Below are 17,716 nucleotides of genomic sequence, written 5' to 3' on the forward strand. Positions count from 1 at the left end.
GATACATAAAGCAAAAGAAAATCAAACTGACCTCCATTGCTCTTTTTAGCTCTTTTGCATCAAATAATGCTGGTGGCAACATTAGAGCAATGATCACATTTTTAAAGTCACCTGAGAGGTCGCCTTTTAAATCATCAATCAATTCCTGCAACAGAAAAACATATCAGGCAAACAATAATAAAAATAAAAATACAAAACCAACTGTACAACCAACAACTACTTGGACTGTTTCCCTCAACAGTCATCTATGACCTCCATGCTGGATTGGGGGCCAGCCCCTCCCATCAGTGCTGCTCTCTGGTGTTCACTCAGTGGAAGCCGAGCTGGATTGTGTGTGTTGTGTGCGCGTGTGCATATTTTTTTGTCTGCAGTCTGCTGAGAACTGCTTGTTCTTGCAGATAATATCCATGCATTATCAATTTACAGGACATGTCACTCAGGACTTGGGCTCTATATTTTTTTATGTGGTTACATGTCAAGCTCTAACATACATGTGCTATTTGTGCCTTGTGCTGTGTAAACAGTTGGTACTATATTTTGCCCTGGAGGAATGCTGTATCCTTGGGTATTCATGTATGGTTGAATGAATTAAACTTGAATTTGACATGCCCTGATATTCCCTGATGTATTTATGACCAGCGTTCACATTCTCAACTCACCGAAAGCACTTCAGAACCAGTCAACTTCATGCAGTCATTGAAAGTATAAATAATCAGTTGATAAATGGGTGACATTATTTGAGGATGACAGGTTGCCTATGTCAATCTTCGCTAAACTTCCTACCTCCTCAATTCTACAGTAATATTTTTTACCTAATTGACCAGATGTACAGCAATGAAATAAATAGTTGATAAATGGATGGCATTATTTGAGAATAGTAGATTGCCCATGTCTCTCTAGGCTAAACTTCCATGATCTTCTCTTACCTATTTGACAACACTTACAGAGCCACAGTTAAAATTTAATCTTGAAGATAAATGAAGAAGTGATGGGTAAAAGTGCAAGTTTTATGGCGAGACAGCAATGCAGCATTGATCTCTTCATTAACTAAAACCTATGACAAATTATGTTAAAAGTTGATTTGTTACTACATGATAAGAGCATTAAAGTTTCTGTTCAGTGTTTGACTTCTGTTTTAACAAGTGTCAGTATCCTGAGAGTGCCGGTGCTGGCATGTTCACCTGCAATTCACAGCTGGTGTATGCTTTGTCCTGTCAAATAACTACACACCTGGAAGTTAAAAGGTTCCACTGAAACATCTGACGCTTTGGAAATTATTCAGAAATATACTTGCTTACATAAGATTTACCCAATGTTATGCTTGCTTTTATGTGTCCCAAAAGAATGTGGTAACCTGCCTCAATAATTATCACCCAGCAGTATTTACATCCACTGTGCTAAAGTGCTTTAAGAGGTTGGTCGTGAAGCATATCAATTCCTGCATGAGGTGTGATCAGGATATGCTCTGACTTGCCTTCCATCACAATAGGTCAATAGCAGATGTCATTTCACTTGCTCCTTCACCCAGCTCTAGACCACCTGGACAATCAAGATGGTCTTCATTGACTACAGCCCAGCGCTAAAGACTATTATATCCTTGAAACTCATCACTGAGAACTAAGACTTGGGTTACAATGTCTCCCTGTGCAACTGGATCTTTGATTTCCTCACTTCCAGACCTCAATCAGTATGGATTAGCATAACATCTCCTCCACAATCACCATCAGCACAGGTACACCACAAGGTTGTGTGCTTAGCCCCTGCATTACTCTCTTTATGCCTATCATTGTTTGGCTAAGTAAATCTCCCACGCCATATGTAAGCTTGCTGATGACACCAGTGTTGTAGGCTGAATCAAAGGAGGTGATGAATCAACATATAGGAGGGAGATTGCGTCTTGTCTCAACAACAACCTCTCACTCAATGCCAGCAAAACCAAAGAGCTGATTATTGACATCAGGAGGAAGAAACCAGAGATCCATGAGCGTATCCTCATCAAGGGTGGAGAGTATCAGTGACTTTACATTCCTTGGTGTTATCATATCAGAGGGACTGTCCTGGGTCCAACATATGGTGCTATCACAAAGAAGGCACAACAGCACCTCTACTTTCTTAGAAGTTTGCACAGATTCATCATGTCACCACACACTTTGTCAGATGCAGAATGGAGAATATCCTAACTGTGGCATCATGGCCTGGTGTGGAAACACCAATGCCCAAGAAAGGAAAAGTCTACGGAAAATGGTGGATTCAGCATAGATCATCGCAAGAAAAGTCTCCCCACCATTGAATGCATATACATGGAGCGCTATCACAAGAAAGCAGCATCCCTCTTCAAGGACCCCCACTATCCAGGCCATACTTGCTTCTTGCTACTACCATCAGACAGGAGGTACAAGAACCTTAGGCCTCACATCACCCAGTTCAGGAAGAGTTACTACATCAGGTTCCTGAACTGGCATAGGTAACATCATTCACCACAACTCTGTGTTTATCCACAACCTGCAGACTCACTTACAAGGACACCATATGTTCTCAGTATTATTTATTTTTTATTTGTACAGATGGTCTCCTTTTGAACATAGGGTTTCTTTCAATGTTTGTTTATGTATACTTTTTAATAAATTCTATTGTATTTCTTTATTTTCCTGTAAATTCCTGCAAGAAAATGAATTTCAATACAGTATATGGTAACATATATGTACCTTGATAATAAACTTACTTTGACTTGGTGTTGCCAATGCTGAATATCCCAACGAAAGCAAAAAAAAAATGTCGAACATAAATGCATCTGAAAATTCTTTGTTAATTTGTACTAAAGCACCGTTGCATTCTGGCAGGACTTGGCAGAGCAGTAGTGTATCTTTTCTATCGATGAACAGGGCACTGGCTAGTAAAGTGAATTGGAGTGAATATCACAAGTACAACGGCCAACCAGTATGCTACCATCAATTTAGTAAGAGCGCGCATTTATCACTAGTGCCCATTTACCACAAATCCTATTTGCTTTATTTCCATTATATTACTATTTTAGCACCAGGAAATGTGTTTCAGAGTTTAGACGTTCCAAGATGCATCACTAATCTATTTCCATTTCTTACAATGAAAGTCCCCCTTACTCTTCTGCGAGCTAGCCCCTGACATGTTTGCTTGTATTTCTTCCTCCATTTACTTCATCAATAAAAATGTTGGCAGCAAATAGAAGAAAATGTACTAACAAATTTGGTGTAAAATAATTGTTTCACATTAGAGTGGTATATATGTTTAAACAACATAATTAATAAGTGGCTTGGATGGCTTCTCAGTGGAACAGAAGTAAATATGTTTGATTTGCAATCACCTTATTTACAGAATTAGCTATACTGTTACGAAGAAGTTCCAAGTAGAATTAATCAGATAATTATTCATAAAAATTATAACTAAGTGGCAAAATTATGACAGTTTTCTTACTTCATTACTAAAGACATTCCCACCCTCACCAGTACAATGTCATTGACATGCCGTAGATAATGGATAATGTTATATAATACAACTAATAAGAGAGGCGAGAGTAGCTATCAGATCACTGGAAAATTATACTGGAGAGGTAGTAGTGGGGGCAAGGAAACCTCTCGAATCTTCATAAGCCTCATTTGGGTGGATGTGGAGAGGATGCTTCCTATGGTAGGGAAGTCTAAGACCAGAGGACACTGCTTCAGGGTATGGGACATCAATTTAGAACTGAGATGAAGAGGAATTTATTTAGCCAGAAATCGGCGAAACTTCAGAATTTCTTGCCACAGGTGGCTATGGAGGCCAATTTATTGAGTATATTTAAGACAGAAGTTGATAGATTCTTGATTAGTCAGGGCATGAAGGTTTACACGGAGAAGGCAGTAGATAGGGGCTGAGAGGGAAAATGAATCAGCCTTGATAAAATGGTGGAGTAGACTCAATGGGCTAAATGGCCCAATTCTGCCCCTATAGCTTACAATCTTATGGTCTTATAGAGAGAAGGGAAGGAAACTAATTCTACTGTATATTTTGTTCAGACCAAATGCAATATTTCAATCATTAACTATAATTACAAGTGATTTACATGCATAATGTTCATGCCAACTGTGTGCCTGTGGATCCAAAACAACTATTAATTGACAGTGTATCTAAATAGCTTGGATCTTAATACATACACGTCCACAGGTTCCCTTATATTCTTTAGAGATCTGCTGGCGTTGCCAGTTGCTTCTGTGTGTCAGAATTTCGATGATTACTTGTTCATTAGTTCCTAAAATTGAATTTAAAAACATGGAAATCAGTTTCTCAGTACAGGTGATTGGGTGTTACATGCTTAGACAAGAGGTAAAGAACAATAACAAAGGACAACAAAATCTGGAACAAACAAGTAGTTAAAATAAGTACCATCAATACAAGATAGTTTTGTATTTTAGTGAGAAACACTACAAATTTAAAAAGTGCCATCTTCCTTCATGTGACATATGTAATGCAGTAGAACTCCATAATTCAACTGTGGGTTATCTTGCTCATAATTATGAAATGCATTTCCTTTAATAATATACTTCTGTGCAGACTGCCATTGATATTAATAAAAACAATATTTTGAATTGATAATTGAGGTTGAAGACACAGTTAATCATCTCACAGAGTTTAAAAAGTATTTTGCTTTTCTATTCTGTTTGCCAAAGTGGATAATCTCGTATTTCTCCACAACTTACACCATCTGCTAGAGTTTTGCCCACTGATTTGATCTGTTTATATCTCCTTGCATATTCCTTGTGTCCTCACAAATTAATTTCCCACCTGTTCTTGTATCTCTGGTAGGCTTTGATACATCCTTTGTCTGTCATTGTTACGGATAATTAATAGCTGAGCTCATTGATACCTATACGTCCAGGCCAGTCTTTATGCTCCACATAAAGGCCAATTTATACTTCTATGTCAAATCTACACTGTAGGTACGGCATAGCCACGTACCCTATGCCGTAGCCAGACGTGCACCTCCCCAAAAATGTAACTACGCGTCGCAGCGACACAGACCGCAACAACTGTGATTGGTCCACTTGGTAGCATTGCATTTCCTCCTACGCTGCAATAGCTTCCCATTGGGCAACTGAAGGACAGGGAAGCAACTCTGGCTGCAATGCTTTCCAGAAAGCTCTACAGATCTCTGAAATTATGGAGGACCCTGTGTTTGACGCCAGTTTGTAGCTAGCTGCTACAGCCTGTTGACTTCCACCTGAAGCTAAAATTCGAATGGTGATTGCCAGTCTTTAAGTATACTGTGCGTACACTGATGCAAAATAAATGGTTGGAGACGATGAACCAAATCTACCTGCCAACATCTGAAAATATTTGAAATTCATTTCCTCGTCCATGTCTTTCAGTGGCCAGACAAGCACAGAAAATTCACCCTCCTTCAGTTTCAGTTGCCATTGTTTGAAGTTTGAGTTTCTTTGTGTTGAGTTTCAACACGAAGAAACTCAACACAGTGGCATAGAAAGCCCACCGCCAACTAGCATTTTGGTGGTGAATTGCAGAGAGACGCAGACACACCAACACACAAGTATAAATGCTCACAACGGCGTAGGCCACTTGCGTAGGCTACTACACAGAAGTATAAATCAGCCTTAAGCCCTTCCCTGTCCACTCAGCCTAACAAATGCACTTATCTAGTTCTCCTTCAAATATACCTGTAGTATGTATTTGCCTCAACAAGTTCAAAAGATGGAGCACTCCACCTTCTCACCCTCTAAATAGTTTAAACATTTGTGATCAATCTTCATGAAAATTCATCTTGAGAGAGGCCTTGTACTATTCACATGTAATCCATAATGTCATAGTTTTAATTATCATTCAGTTTGTGATACAGCAAGCTCTATGAAGGGAATATTTATATTTTAACAAGAATCCTGCCATATTAATACTGACAAAATAAAAAGTTTGATGCGGAACTTGTAGCAGTGTTACATTAAAATGAAGATCAAAATTAACCAGTGCTTACCTAATCCTACAATTGCACCTCGCAGACTGTTAACATCCCTGCCAACATTGAAGCAAGCACAATCCTTTATGGTCCCACGGGATCCAACCTATTTTGATGAAACAATTAAAATAAACTTGTGTAACAATTACTTTAACAGGGTGGCTGTTTCATTTAACAAACATATCATTGATCATTATAGGCAGCATTTTTGATGACTGTACACTTTACTTGGAAGAAACACAGATCTGGTTTTAATCAAAGTCGGGAGATTCTGCTTTGGTAATAATGGTGAGATTGACACCAATTAGTGTGCAAAGAGTATAGTAGCCCAAATCATACAATATTTGCAGCATTCATATCTAACATGAATAGCAAGATACTCCAGCAAAGCAACATATTGGTCGATATAAGGGACCCAAGGTTCAAAAAAAAAATCAGCACAATGGGAGGCAGAAGTTCAGTGAAAACTTTTCCTTGCACAATTTAAGAATTCACTTTTGTGTTCTTGTGTGGTACGTTCAATCAAGTTCAGTCTCTGTGAGCAGATTTCTCATCCAGCGCTAGGAAATCTTTGGAGATCCATGTCCAATACTGCAGCTCAGAAGCTGCTGGCAGCAGAGGCAACATGTTGGAAGATGACACAGTCTGCTCAGACCTGTACCAGTGCTGGAGTTCTGCGCTTCACCAGTAAAATGAATAGCAATTACATGGGATTAAGCATTCTGGGCCGGGCCAACAGTTTTAGTTTTTTTCGGTTATTTAAAACTGGGTTACTCACAGCTGACAGGCTAGACACTAATTCATTGTTAACAATTTCTTTCTAATCAACAAATTATCAACAGGGATATATTTTATGGCTAATTTCTCTCCCCCATTCTCCCCGTTTTTCTGTTTCAAATTGCTTAATATTTCCTTTTCTGTCTCTAGCTACTGGTTTTTAAAGTGGTTGTTACCTTGACAACTTTGATCTGCAACTTCTCACAATTATTTCCCTCTCTGCAACTCAACAAGCTGGTCTTCTCACTTTTCCAGCTCTGATGAAGGTTCCTAATGTGAAGCACCTTCTCTGTTTCTCTCCCCACTGACACTGCTACACATTCTATGAGATTCCAGCATTCTCTGCATTTGTTCACGAGAATAGTACTGGGTTTAATTACAATGAAATACTTCATAGACAAGTTTTTATTTATCCCTGCACAGAAATTTAAGAGATGGTATGACTGAAGATGTAAGATGATTAAGGTCTTTGATAGTGTAGACAAATAAGGAGTGGTATTCATTACATGTATCATAACTGTAATATTAGATTTATGTGGCTTGTTCACACATAGGGCAGGGAAAACCTGAAAAAAAATCTTTCCACATTAGGCTGGAGGCAAAACAGTAATACTTCTGGATTATCAGTCTGAATGCATTAATGGCATAGTTTTCCACTCTGTTGAAATGTCCTGAACAGTCAGAGTAGAAATGTATTTCTATTAACAAGTATTGTCAGCCAGATGCTATTTCTGAAAGATGTTAAACTTATTGATAGGGCAGCAGCATGATCACTGATTCTTTGATCTGACCACAACTTTGCTTTGGACTCAAGAGAGTTGGGTAAATTTACTTAATAGGCTCTGTCTTTCTGCATTTAACGATAACAGCTATTGTCCACTACATTCAAAAGAAAGATTTATGATATTTCATATTGTTTGCTTTAAAAATGCAGTGAAATTGGTTTGCTTGTACAGTGGATTATTTAAGTTGAATGAGATTCTTGTTTGGCAGTGTATAAAACTGATATAAAGTGGAGGCACCAGGCTAGAGGTGAATTTCTCAACACACAGGGAGCAAGAGAATCTGGCAGTGTGTGGGAAAGCAGGAAGAAGTACAATGCTGTTTTAACCCAACCCCTACCTTGCCATGTCACATTCACATTTCCTGCCAAATTAGAGTAAACGGACATGACGGTAACCTGTGAGTTGACTTCAACTTCCAAATTTAAAGGAACACTCTGAATAAATAACTTGGAGTTAGGAATTGAGGACAGGTCAGAAGGAATTGACAGGATGAAATCCTGACAATAGAACATAGAACATAGCAATCTAGAGCATATTACAGGCCCTTCGGCCCACAATGTTGTGCTGACCATGACCTACTCTAGAAACTGCCTAGAATTTCCCTACTGCATAGCCCTCTACTTTTCTAAGCTCTATGTACCTATCTAAGAGTCTCTTAAACAACCCTATTGTATCTGCCTCTACCACCTTTGCTGGCAGTGCATTCCACGCACCCACCACTCTCTGTGTTAAAAAACTTAACTCTGACATCCCCCCGTACCTACTTCCAAGCACCTTAAAACTATGCGCCCTTGTGTTAGCCATTTCAGCCCTGGGGAAAAGCCTCTGGATATCCACATGATCAATGCCTCTCATCATCTTTTACACCTCTATCAGGTCACCTCTCATTCTCTGTTGCTCCAAGGAGAAAAGACGAAGTTCACTCAACCTATTCCCAAAGGTATCCTCCCCAATCCAGGCAACATCCTTGTAAATCTCCTCTGCACACGCTCTACAGAATCCACATCCTTCCTGTAGTGAGGTGACCAGAACTGAACACAGTACTCCAAGTGGGGTCTAACTTAGGTCTTATATTACTGTAACATTACCTCACGGCTCTTGAGCTCAATCCCATGGTTGATAGAGGCCTACACACCATAAGCCTTCTTAACAACACTGTCAACCTGCACAGCAGCTTTGATTGTACTATGGACACAGACCCCAAGATATCGCTGATCCCCCACACTGCCAAGAGTCTTACCATTAATATTATATTCTATCTTCAAATATGACCTACTGGAATGAACTACTTCACATGTATCTGGGATGAACTGCATCTGCCACTTCTCAGCCCAGTTCTGCATCCTATCAATGTCATGCTGTAACCTCTGACAACCCTCCAGACTATCCACAACTTCTGTGTCATCAGCAAACTTACTAACTTATCCTTCTACATCCTCATCCAGGTCATTTATAAAAATCACAAAGAGGAAGGCGTCCCAGAACAGATCACTGTGGATCACCACTGGTCACCGTTCTCCACACAGAATACGAACCATCTACAGCCACCCATTGTTTCCTTGGATCCCATGCCTCAATACTTTCTGAATGAGCCTTGCATGGGAAACTAATCGAATGCCTGACTGAAATCCATATACACTACATACACTGCTCCACCTTCATCAACGTGTTTTGTTACATCCTCAAAGACAATATCTGGTTTAGGTGTCGCAGGGTGTGTGTACTGTTGGGGACTGGTAGGTTTGCAGTGAGATACAGATGCCTTCTGATGTACAATGGGCCAAAGATCCATCAAGAAGGCTGATGGTGAAGCAGAAAAGGCCTGGCAGAAAAACTTTCACTGGGTTAGCCAGTGAGGTCTACAGCAGGTTCCATGCTGTGGTTCCTGCATCCTCCTGCCATTCACTATGAACAGCTGCCCTTGAGAATCCCAGAACACTGGCATTGATTTCACCAGACAGAATTTCTAAGTCTAGGCCTAGTAACTGGAACATTTTCTTCCTTCTATCTGCTGCCTGGTTGTCTATTGCTATAGTTGGGCAGTTCAGAAAAGCTTCATTATATGGGCTGACCACCTGCTGTGATTAACGATTGTTACAAGCAGCAGCTTAAAACTCACAGAGCATAAAACAAGTCCTTGCAGATTCCCACATATGGAAGCATTACTCTAGCATATACACTTATGCATTGCACAATAATTACAATCAAAGGTTTTAGTCACACATCAATGTGGTAATGTTTGTAGGCAAGTAGCAGGCAGCAAGTCCACATCAAACTCTGAGAAACCAGTGAAGGGGGATGACTATAGCCAAAGCTCTCACTGGAACTGCCCAAATATCTTTTGCTCATACTTCTTGAAGTATCTTCATAAGGTTATGCATTGATAGTGAAATACATGAATTTAATAAACATTTAATTTCCAAATGCGCTGTTAGGGCATATTCTGGAGTTATGGAATATAGCAAATATTAATTTCAACAGCAACCAGTCTTCAATTCTGAACATGGATTGTAGACTGAATTTAAAACGCAGCTCAGAACAATGGTGTTCTTGGAGTAGCTGACTGGTGTTAAATGCAAGCCAAGCGAGACCTGGGATGTCTGCATATGCATGGATGCAGCTCAGAGAGCAGTGACTAGTGATGTTTTGAGTGCTGGTTTGAGGATCCAGGTGTTTGACAATTACATGTTTTTCAAAGGAAGCATTATGAATGCATTGCAACTATAGAATTGTCCTGTTGTTACCTTTGGTCTTTAGAATATAAAAATATGATGTAATGTTGGGTCAGGGAGCCACTATCCAGAGTGATTCCAAATGCTGTCAGCTTGTTTGTGATGAGTAAAGACTTCTATACGACCAGCTGCATGCCTCTCCGGTGGCATTCATTGACAGTCACAACATGCACCATAAGGAAACAGCCGGATCCACAAAACCTGCAACGTGTACAAGATTGTCTGGCTAGGTAACCCAGCTATCAATTATCCAAGTTGTGCACTGGTCATTCACCAATCAACAAAATGCAGCAAGTCCCTGATCGAATCCAGAGGCATGTAGCAGGTAGCCGGGTGGCCACTGGTCTTGCTGCAGATCTTCAACTTGGAGGCTGCAAATATCAGTCAATAACCAAGTGAGACCAAAACTCCTTACTCACTAATATTTTGGAGCACTAAGGAAATTTATGCTTTGGTCGCCAATCCCACGTGCTGGGTCTGGCCACCTGGCAGCTGAATATGCTTGCTGTTCCCCTCTTCCATGGACACTGCAGATCGATGAGGGGCAAACTGTTCCTGCACTAACTGGTGTTAGCATTGTCATGCAAACCTAGGTAATGATACTGTGCCTCATGGTATGGTACTCTCAATAATCTTCATCTTCAGCTGAATTCAAAGAAGCAGAGCCTATTTGATAGCCACACTGACTTCACAGATTACATGAGGATCCTAACACGAGGACAAATCTTCAGATCTTTCCATGTAATCAGCCAGTGGAAGTGCAGGTAAGGAAGTCTTTCACAGAAGCAAGCAGAAAAAACGGCTACAAGTGACAGTTGTTAGAAACACATTTGCAATTAAACACACTGCAATTAAATAATTAGCATATTAAAATCAACAGAATTCCTCCTCAGAACAGCAAGTTATAGTGATCTGCTGTAGGTTTTTTTTTTGTTTTTATCTCTGCACTATTCCACCCCCCCCCCCCCACCACCACCACCACCAACACTCCCACACCAATACCCTGAACACATGAAAATTCAGCTCAATAGCTGAATTAGTATTCCGGACTTCATACATGAAAACATAGAAACATAGAAAACCTACAGCACAATACAGGCCCTTCTACCCACAAAGATGTGCTGAACATGTCCCTACCTTAGAACTACCTAGGCTTTACCCATAGCCCTCTATTTTTCTAAGTTCCATGTACCTATCCAGGAGTCTTAAAAGACCCTGTCATTTCCGCCTCCACCACCACTGCCGCCGGCAGCCCATTCCACGCACTCACCACCCTCTGCGTTTAAAAAAAACAACAAACAAACAAACAAACTTACCCCTGACATCTCCTCTGTACCTACTTCCAAGCACCTTAAAACCATGCCCTCTCATGCTAGCCTTTTCAGCCCTGGGGAAAAGTCTCTGACTATCCACATGATCAATGCCTCTCATCATCTTATACACCTCTATCAGGTCACCTCTCATCCTCTGTCGCTCCAAGGAGAAAAGGCCAAGTTCACTCAACCTGTTCTCATAAAGCATGCTCCCCAATCCAGGCAACATCCTTGTAAATCTCCTCTTCACCCTTTCTATGGTTTCCACATACTTCCTGTAGTGAGGCGACCAGAACTGAGCACTGTACTCCAAGCGGGGTCTGACCAGGGTCCTATATAGCTACAACATTACCTCTCGGCTAATCCTCAAAGATTCAGAGAATTTTACCTAAATGTCTTTTGTAATGGCAATGCCTTAACTGAAGATATGGTCCAGTTTTTGTACGTAGAAACCATGTACTGTGGACTCTTTCAGTACATGCTGGATTGCCATACGGAAGCCAGGATCTTCCACAGACAGATGTATCCCATGGCCTTTTGCTCCTTCCTCTAATAAGTTGGTTTTAATATAAAATTGACAAAAAGCTGAAAGATAGACCCTGCGATCATTCAGTCCGGAATATTTTGGTACAGTGACAGAGATTCAAGAAATAAAATATGTGAGGAGAACATTGAGCAAGTGGAAGAGTAGGTTATTAGGTTTACAGATGATACAAAGGTTGGTGCAGTTGTTGATAGTGTAGAAGGTTGTTGTAGGTTACAATGGGACGTAAACAGGATGCAGAGGTGCATTGAGAAGTGGAGAACGAAGTTTTATCTGTAAAAGTGTGAAGTGATATATTTTTGGAAGTCCAACCTGAAGTCCGAGTAAAAGGATAATGGCAGGATTCTTAGCAGCTTGAGAACAGAGAGATCTTAAGACCCAAGACAAAGTTGCCAGACGAACTGATAGTGTGTTGGCCTTTTTTAGTTGGAGGATTGAGTTTAAGAGCCATGAGGGAATGTTGCAACTCTGTAAAACTCTGGTCTGAACACACCTGGAGTATTGTGTTCTATTCTGGTTGCATCATTATGTAAACGTTGGCCCAGATCAGAGGTGATGCAATCAGCAATCACCTCTGATCTGGGCCGACATTTATGTGCCGGGTGGCACCTAATTAATTAGCTTGTTTATTTCGACTTTTTTCTTAAAGATGTGCTGGGTGCATCCTGGCTACCGCTGCACTGCTGAATTCTTCGCGGATCAGTATCAGTCCGCGGCCTGGAGGTTGGGGGCCATTGTTCTAACAAGCCCTTTTGGAAAGAGCTCTGTCTTTTCAAATGAATCGTATGCAACAAATCAAATGTTGTCTTATAAGATATGATGCTAACAGCTCTGTATTTGACATCAAACAATAGACTCATGTTAATTGCTGTTAGCGGTGCCCAGTGAATTTAATATGCTGATATAACAATTGCATCTTTTTATATTAAAAAGCACTCACATATGCGTTGATGGGCATTGGAACCACGTCACCTCCCAGAGAAAATTGCTCGCCAAGACCACCACAGCGAACAGGGCCATATCCACCAGTAGGTGCCCAGATTTCACTTCCTCCACCAGCGGGCTATCAGCAATGAGAAGTGAAAAGAACAAGCTGTGTTAAAACCTTTGGGTATCTGTTTTATTCATTCAAGGGATGAGGGTGTCACGGTCACTGCTTGTTCTTGTGATGGTGGTGGGGATTCACTTTTCAAACTGCTGCAATCCAGCTGATAAAGATGATCCCACTGTTAAGTAGCCAAATTAATAGAGAACTTACCCCAGCAATGATGAGTAATAGGTACAAATTCATAAGTCAGGATTGTCAAGTAACTTGAAAGGGATGCTAAGATGTTGTAATGAACCTGCCACTCTTGTCTTTTTGGACACACCAGGTGTATCAGCTGAGGTCTCTGGATTACCAGCACTATGCTGGCAAACACAATAAACTGTGTGGGACCAGACCCATTTTCCATGATCTGCCACATACACTTCAGCACTATTTCACTCTCTAATGCTGCATACACTTTTTTGGTATGTTAGAGAGATCAACTTTTGTGGAAATGAAGAAGAAAAAGGATATGAAGAGTTCATCTCCTATTAAGCCAGTAACTTTACAAGTCATACATCCCAATTTGTGTCAGACAGCACCACAATGAAGCAGCGTTGTGAATAGATCAAATAGATCACAACATGAACCTCTAACAAGCAAATTGTACTATTCCCTGCAACTATAATTATTCATTAGGTAAAAAATAATAAATAAAAGATACATTCTTCAACCTGAAAAATATACGAATTCAAACAATGAATATATGAATGACATGTGTGATTCTTTTAAATGATCTAAATAAAGGGCAATAATATATAATGACAATCATAATCTCTCAGTATTAGAGAATATAATCATGAAAATAGGTTCCTTGTTCTCTTAAAAAGACAATGTCTTCATGATAATGACTTCTATAAAGTCTGTGGATGTAACTGATCCCCTTCCCTCATCCAAGTATGATGAAGAATGCATGTGCCACATAATAACTCACTTTCCTAAAGTGCATTTATATTTCTGTAGTTTCATGTATCTCAGAAACATCCCCTAAATATAGCCGAGCTAAAATTTGAATGTTATTTTTTATTATTAAACAGAATTATAGTATCATACAGCAAAACAAATCACTTGACCAATTACCATTGTATGAGCTTTGTTAAAAAACAGTGTTATATGAAACCACGTTCCTCCTCTCAGCACCTTCTGTTGTAAAATTTTAAAATTTCCTCTTTTCAAGTTCTTATTGACTTTTATGTTTATGCCACTGTTCTAATCCTGTAAGTAGAAAAATCCCAGTCTCCCTTCACACTTTGGGTGGCAATTTTAAATGTATACCCTTCAGTCACTGACTCACTGATCCATGAAGATACATAGATTTTCTCGAGGTTACTTTATAGTTTTGAACACCTTTAATAGATGTCTGTCTTTAATCTAAATTTTATAAGAGCTGTAATTGCTTTGCTGCCTTTCTCTGAAAACATTTTCTCTCTGCAATAATCCTTTCAGTCTTCTCCACAGGATTACAGTGCTCAGTTTGATGCAAAATATTCAGAACAATGATTTGCATAGGTTTAGTGTTATCAATACTTTCAGAGTGTTCCTCCACAAGTTTTCTAACCATATCCATCTCTTTAGCCTGCATCTCTTAAGTCTGCACATGTAGAACACAGAACAGTGCAACATCATCCTTCAGACTACAATGTTTGTACTGACCCTGATATCAAGCTAAACTATCCCATCCAACTGCACATGAGCTCAATCATCAACCATCAGGCTCTTGAATAAAAGGGGGTAACTTCACTCAACTTCACTTGCCCCATCATTGAAATGTTTCCACAATCAGTGATCTCATTTTCAAGGCCTCTTTATCTCATTATCTCATGTTCCAGTTATTTATTGCTATTTATTTATATTTGCCGTTGCTCAGTTTGTTGTCTTCTGCACTGTGGTTGATCGTCTATATGCCTCTTAATTATTGTATAACCTTACCCTCATCAGGAATAACATTGTATATTTGAAGCAGCATCAGCCATACATTTTAAAGAATAATCAAGTACTTCGGCTCTTCAGTTCCGAGAAGGATCAGCTGAATCACCATTGGCCAGCGGGATGTCAGTGCAGCAAAGTGTTCAATGTTGTTTGCAGTAAGGACTTCACAGATTCTGTAAAGTTCTCTTAAATATTACAAGATTTCAATTGGAAACTGACAATCTTAACGCCAGCGTCCTTAAAGAGCATTGAAAATGTATGTGAAATATTTTTCAGTGGTAAAGATATTCTTTTAAATTAAACTGCTGCAATTCAGAGATCTTTTATCAGGCAACTAGCATCCCATCCTGTGAGACTGTTTCTTTTGGATATTGAGTAAAGCTGGTGGACTTTCCTTGCTGGACAGATATCATATTGAATTTAGCTTATAACTTACCCATGCGGATGACATGTCTGCTTCACTTAACAATGCCGTTAAGGGTGAGAGCACTATGAAACAAAAAAAGGAAAGAAATGTAAAGAATGTAGCAGGTCTTTTAAGGTCTGACATATGCATATAGATCCAAACTGCAGCAGCTAACACTAGTAATTCAGTGAACTGGGCAAGCAGTCCAGAGACCTGAATTCAAATTCAATCCTAGCAGCCATGGAATTTAATTTGTTAATACTTGGAACATTGAAAAGAGAATACAAAAAATAAACTTTAGTAATGATGAATATGGACATTACCATATTGTTGTAAAAGCCATTTAATAACTAATGTTCTTAGGGGAAAGGGAATATATACCATCCTTACTTGGAAAGGTCTACCTGTGACCTCAGGTCACCCCATGTGTTTAACTCCCAAATATTCTCTGCAGGTGAACAATTACTGACCATTATGTTCAAACAGTGAAGGAATAGAACTGGACAGACTATTTAGCCAAGTTTCAAAATTCAGTTATACAAAAGCCACCCTCAGCCCAATCAACTATACATAGTCCTCCTCAAAAACATCTGGGGACTGGTCTTAATTGGGAAAACTGTCAGAGATGAGTTATGCAATATCCCATCATACTCACAGAATTATCCCTTGATAAACAATGTTCCAAACCCACTATCATAATTCCTGGGTATTTGTCATGCCACCAGCAGGATTTTGTGACAGGTGGGACAGGAAAACCACTGAAGTCTTCAACATTGACGTTAGAACATGAGAAAGTTTTTGACAAGAACAGGCCATTCAGCACAACAAAAACTTGCCAAATTCCTATTCACATAATGTGTTGAAATAACTATTGAGTTTAGATTTGAAAGTCTCTAAGGTACAACTCTCAACTACACAACTAGGTAGTTTATTCCATGTGTCCACAATTCCCTGCGTAAAGAAATGCTTCCTGGTGTTAGTCTGAAATCTTCCCTTAACCATTCTCCACCTGTGACCTGTGTCTTTGATGATGGATTAATTTTGAAGTAGGAACATTCACAATGCGCTGGAGGAACTCAGCAGGTCAGTCAGCATCAGCTGAAAAGATTAGTCGACGTTTCGGGCTGAAACCCTTCGTCAGGACTGAAGGAAGAACTTTGGGGAGGGTTTGAAGAATGCTGGTAGTTGAAAAAAAACAGTAATTTGAAAGACAAAGGGGCGGGGGAGGGGAAGCAGGGAGGTGATTGGCAGGAGAACAATGCGCAGTAGTAGAAGGAGGCGGAACTATGAGGGAGGTGATGTGAGCATATATGGTCTAGGTAGTCTCCAGCCCCTTGGTATGAATATAGAATTCTCCAACTTTCGGTAATTCCGTCCCCCTCCCTTCCTCTATCCCTATTTCACAAACACCTCCCTCATAGTTCCACCTCCTTCTACTACTGTGCATTGTTCTCCTGCCAATCACCTCCCTGCTTCCCCTCCCCCACCCCTTGTCTTTCAAATTACTGTTTTTTTCAACCACCAGCATTCTTCAAACCCTCCCCAAAGCTCTTCCTTCAGTCCTGACGAAGGGTTTCGGCCCGAAACGTCGACTAATCTATTCAACTGATGCTGACTGACCTGCTGAGTTCCTCCAGCGCATTGTGAGTGCTCCTTTGACAACAGCATCTGCAGATTATTTTGTTTTTAATTTTGAAGTAGCAGCTGGCATCCACTTTACTCATACATTTAATGACTTTGAACACTTCTATCATGTCTCCTCTCATTCTATGCCTACTTAGGCTGAAAAGATTGAATTCTTTCAATCTTTCTTCATAGCTCATACTCTGCAGACCTGGAATGAGTCTAATCATCCTTCTCGGAACTCTCCTCGGTGTCTTCACGTCCCTCACAAAATATGGAGACCAAAATTGTGCACAGTATTCAAGGTGTGGCCTCACAATCGCATTATATAGCTTAAGGAGAACTTCTCTAGACTTGGACTCCATTGAGTGCGTTACATAATCCAGGATTCTATTAACCTTCCTAATTGTTTCTGTGTATTGTCTAGATGTTGATAGTGATGAGTCTACCAGGATGCCCAAATCCTCCTCATACAGTGCATTTTATAACTGATGACCCACCTCCCATTGTGCATTTATATCTAATATTTATACCTCCTAT

General features: G+C 39.9%; 1 protein-coding gene across 2 annotated transcripts in view; it reads right to left on the reverse strand.

Annotated features, from left to right (window-relative positions):
• anxa3a (annexin A3a) overlaps positions 1–17,716 on the reverse strand; it is a 61,242-nt gene that overhangs the window by 29,749 nt on the left and 13,777 nt on the right. For both annotated transcript variants that reach the window (XM_072253144.1, XM_072253143.1), the window contains exons 2-6: positions 15,584–15,636; positions 13,072–13,194; positions 5,999–6,086; positions 4,170–4,264; positions 32–145 (exon numbers count right to left, since the gene is read on the reverse strand). In XM_072253144.1, coding sequence (XP_072109245.1) covers positions 32–145; positions 4,170–4,264; positions 5,999–6,086; positions 13,072–13,194; positions 15,584–15,598 — 435 coding nt within the window. In that variant the 5' untranslated portion in view covers positions 15,599–15,636. The remainder of the gene's footprint in view (positions 1–31; positions 146–4,169; positions 4,265–5,998; positions 6,087–13,071; positions 13,195–15,583; positions 15,637–17,716) is intronic.

Source organism: Mobula birostris, chromosome 3 (assembly GCF_030028105.1).
Source record: "Mobula birostris isolate sMobBir1 chromosome 3, sMobBir1.hap1, whole genome shotgun sequence".
In the NCBI taxonomy this organism is placed as follows: Eukaryota; Metazoa; Chordata; class Chondrichthyes; order Myliobatiformes; family Myliobatidae; genus Mobula; species Mobula birostris.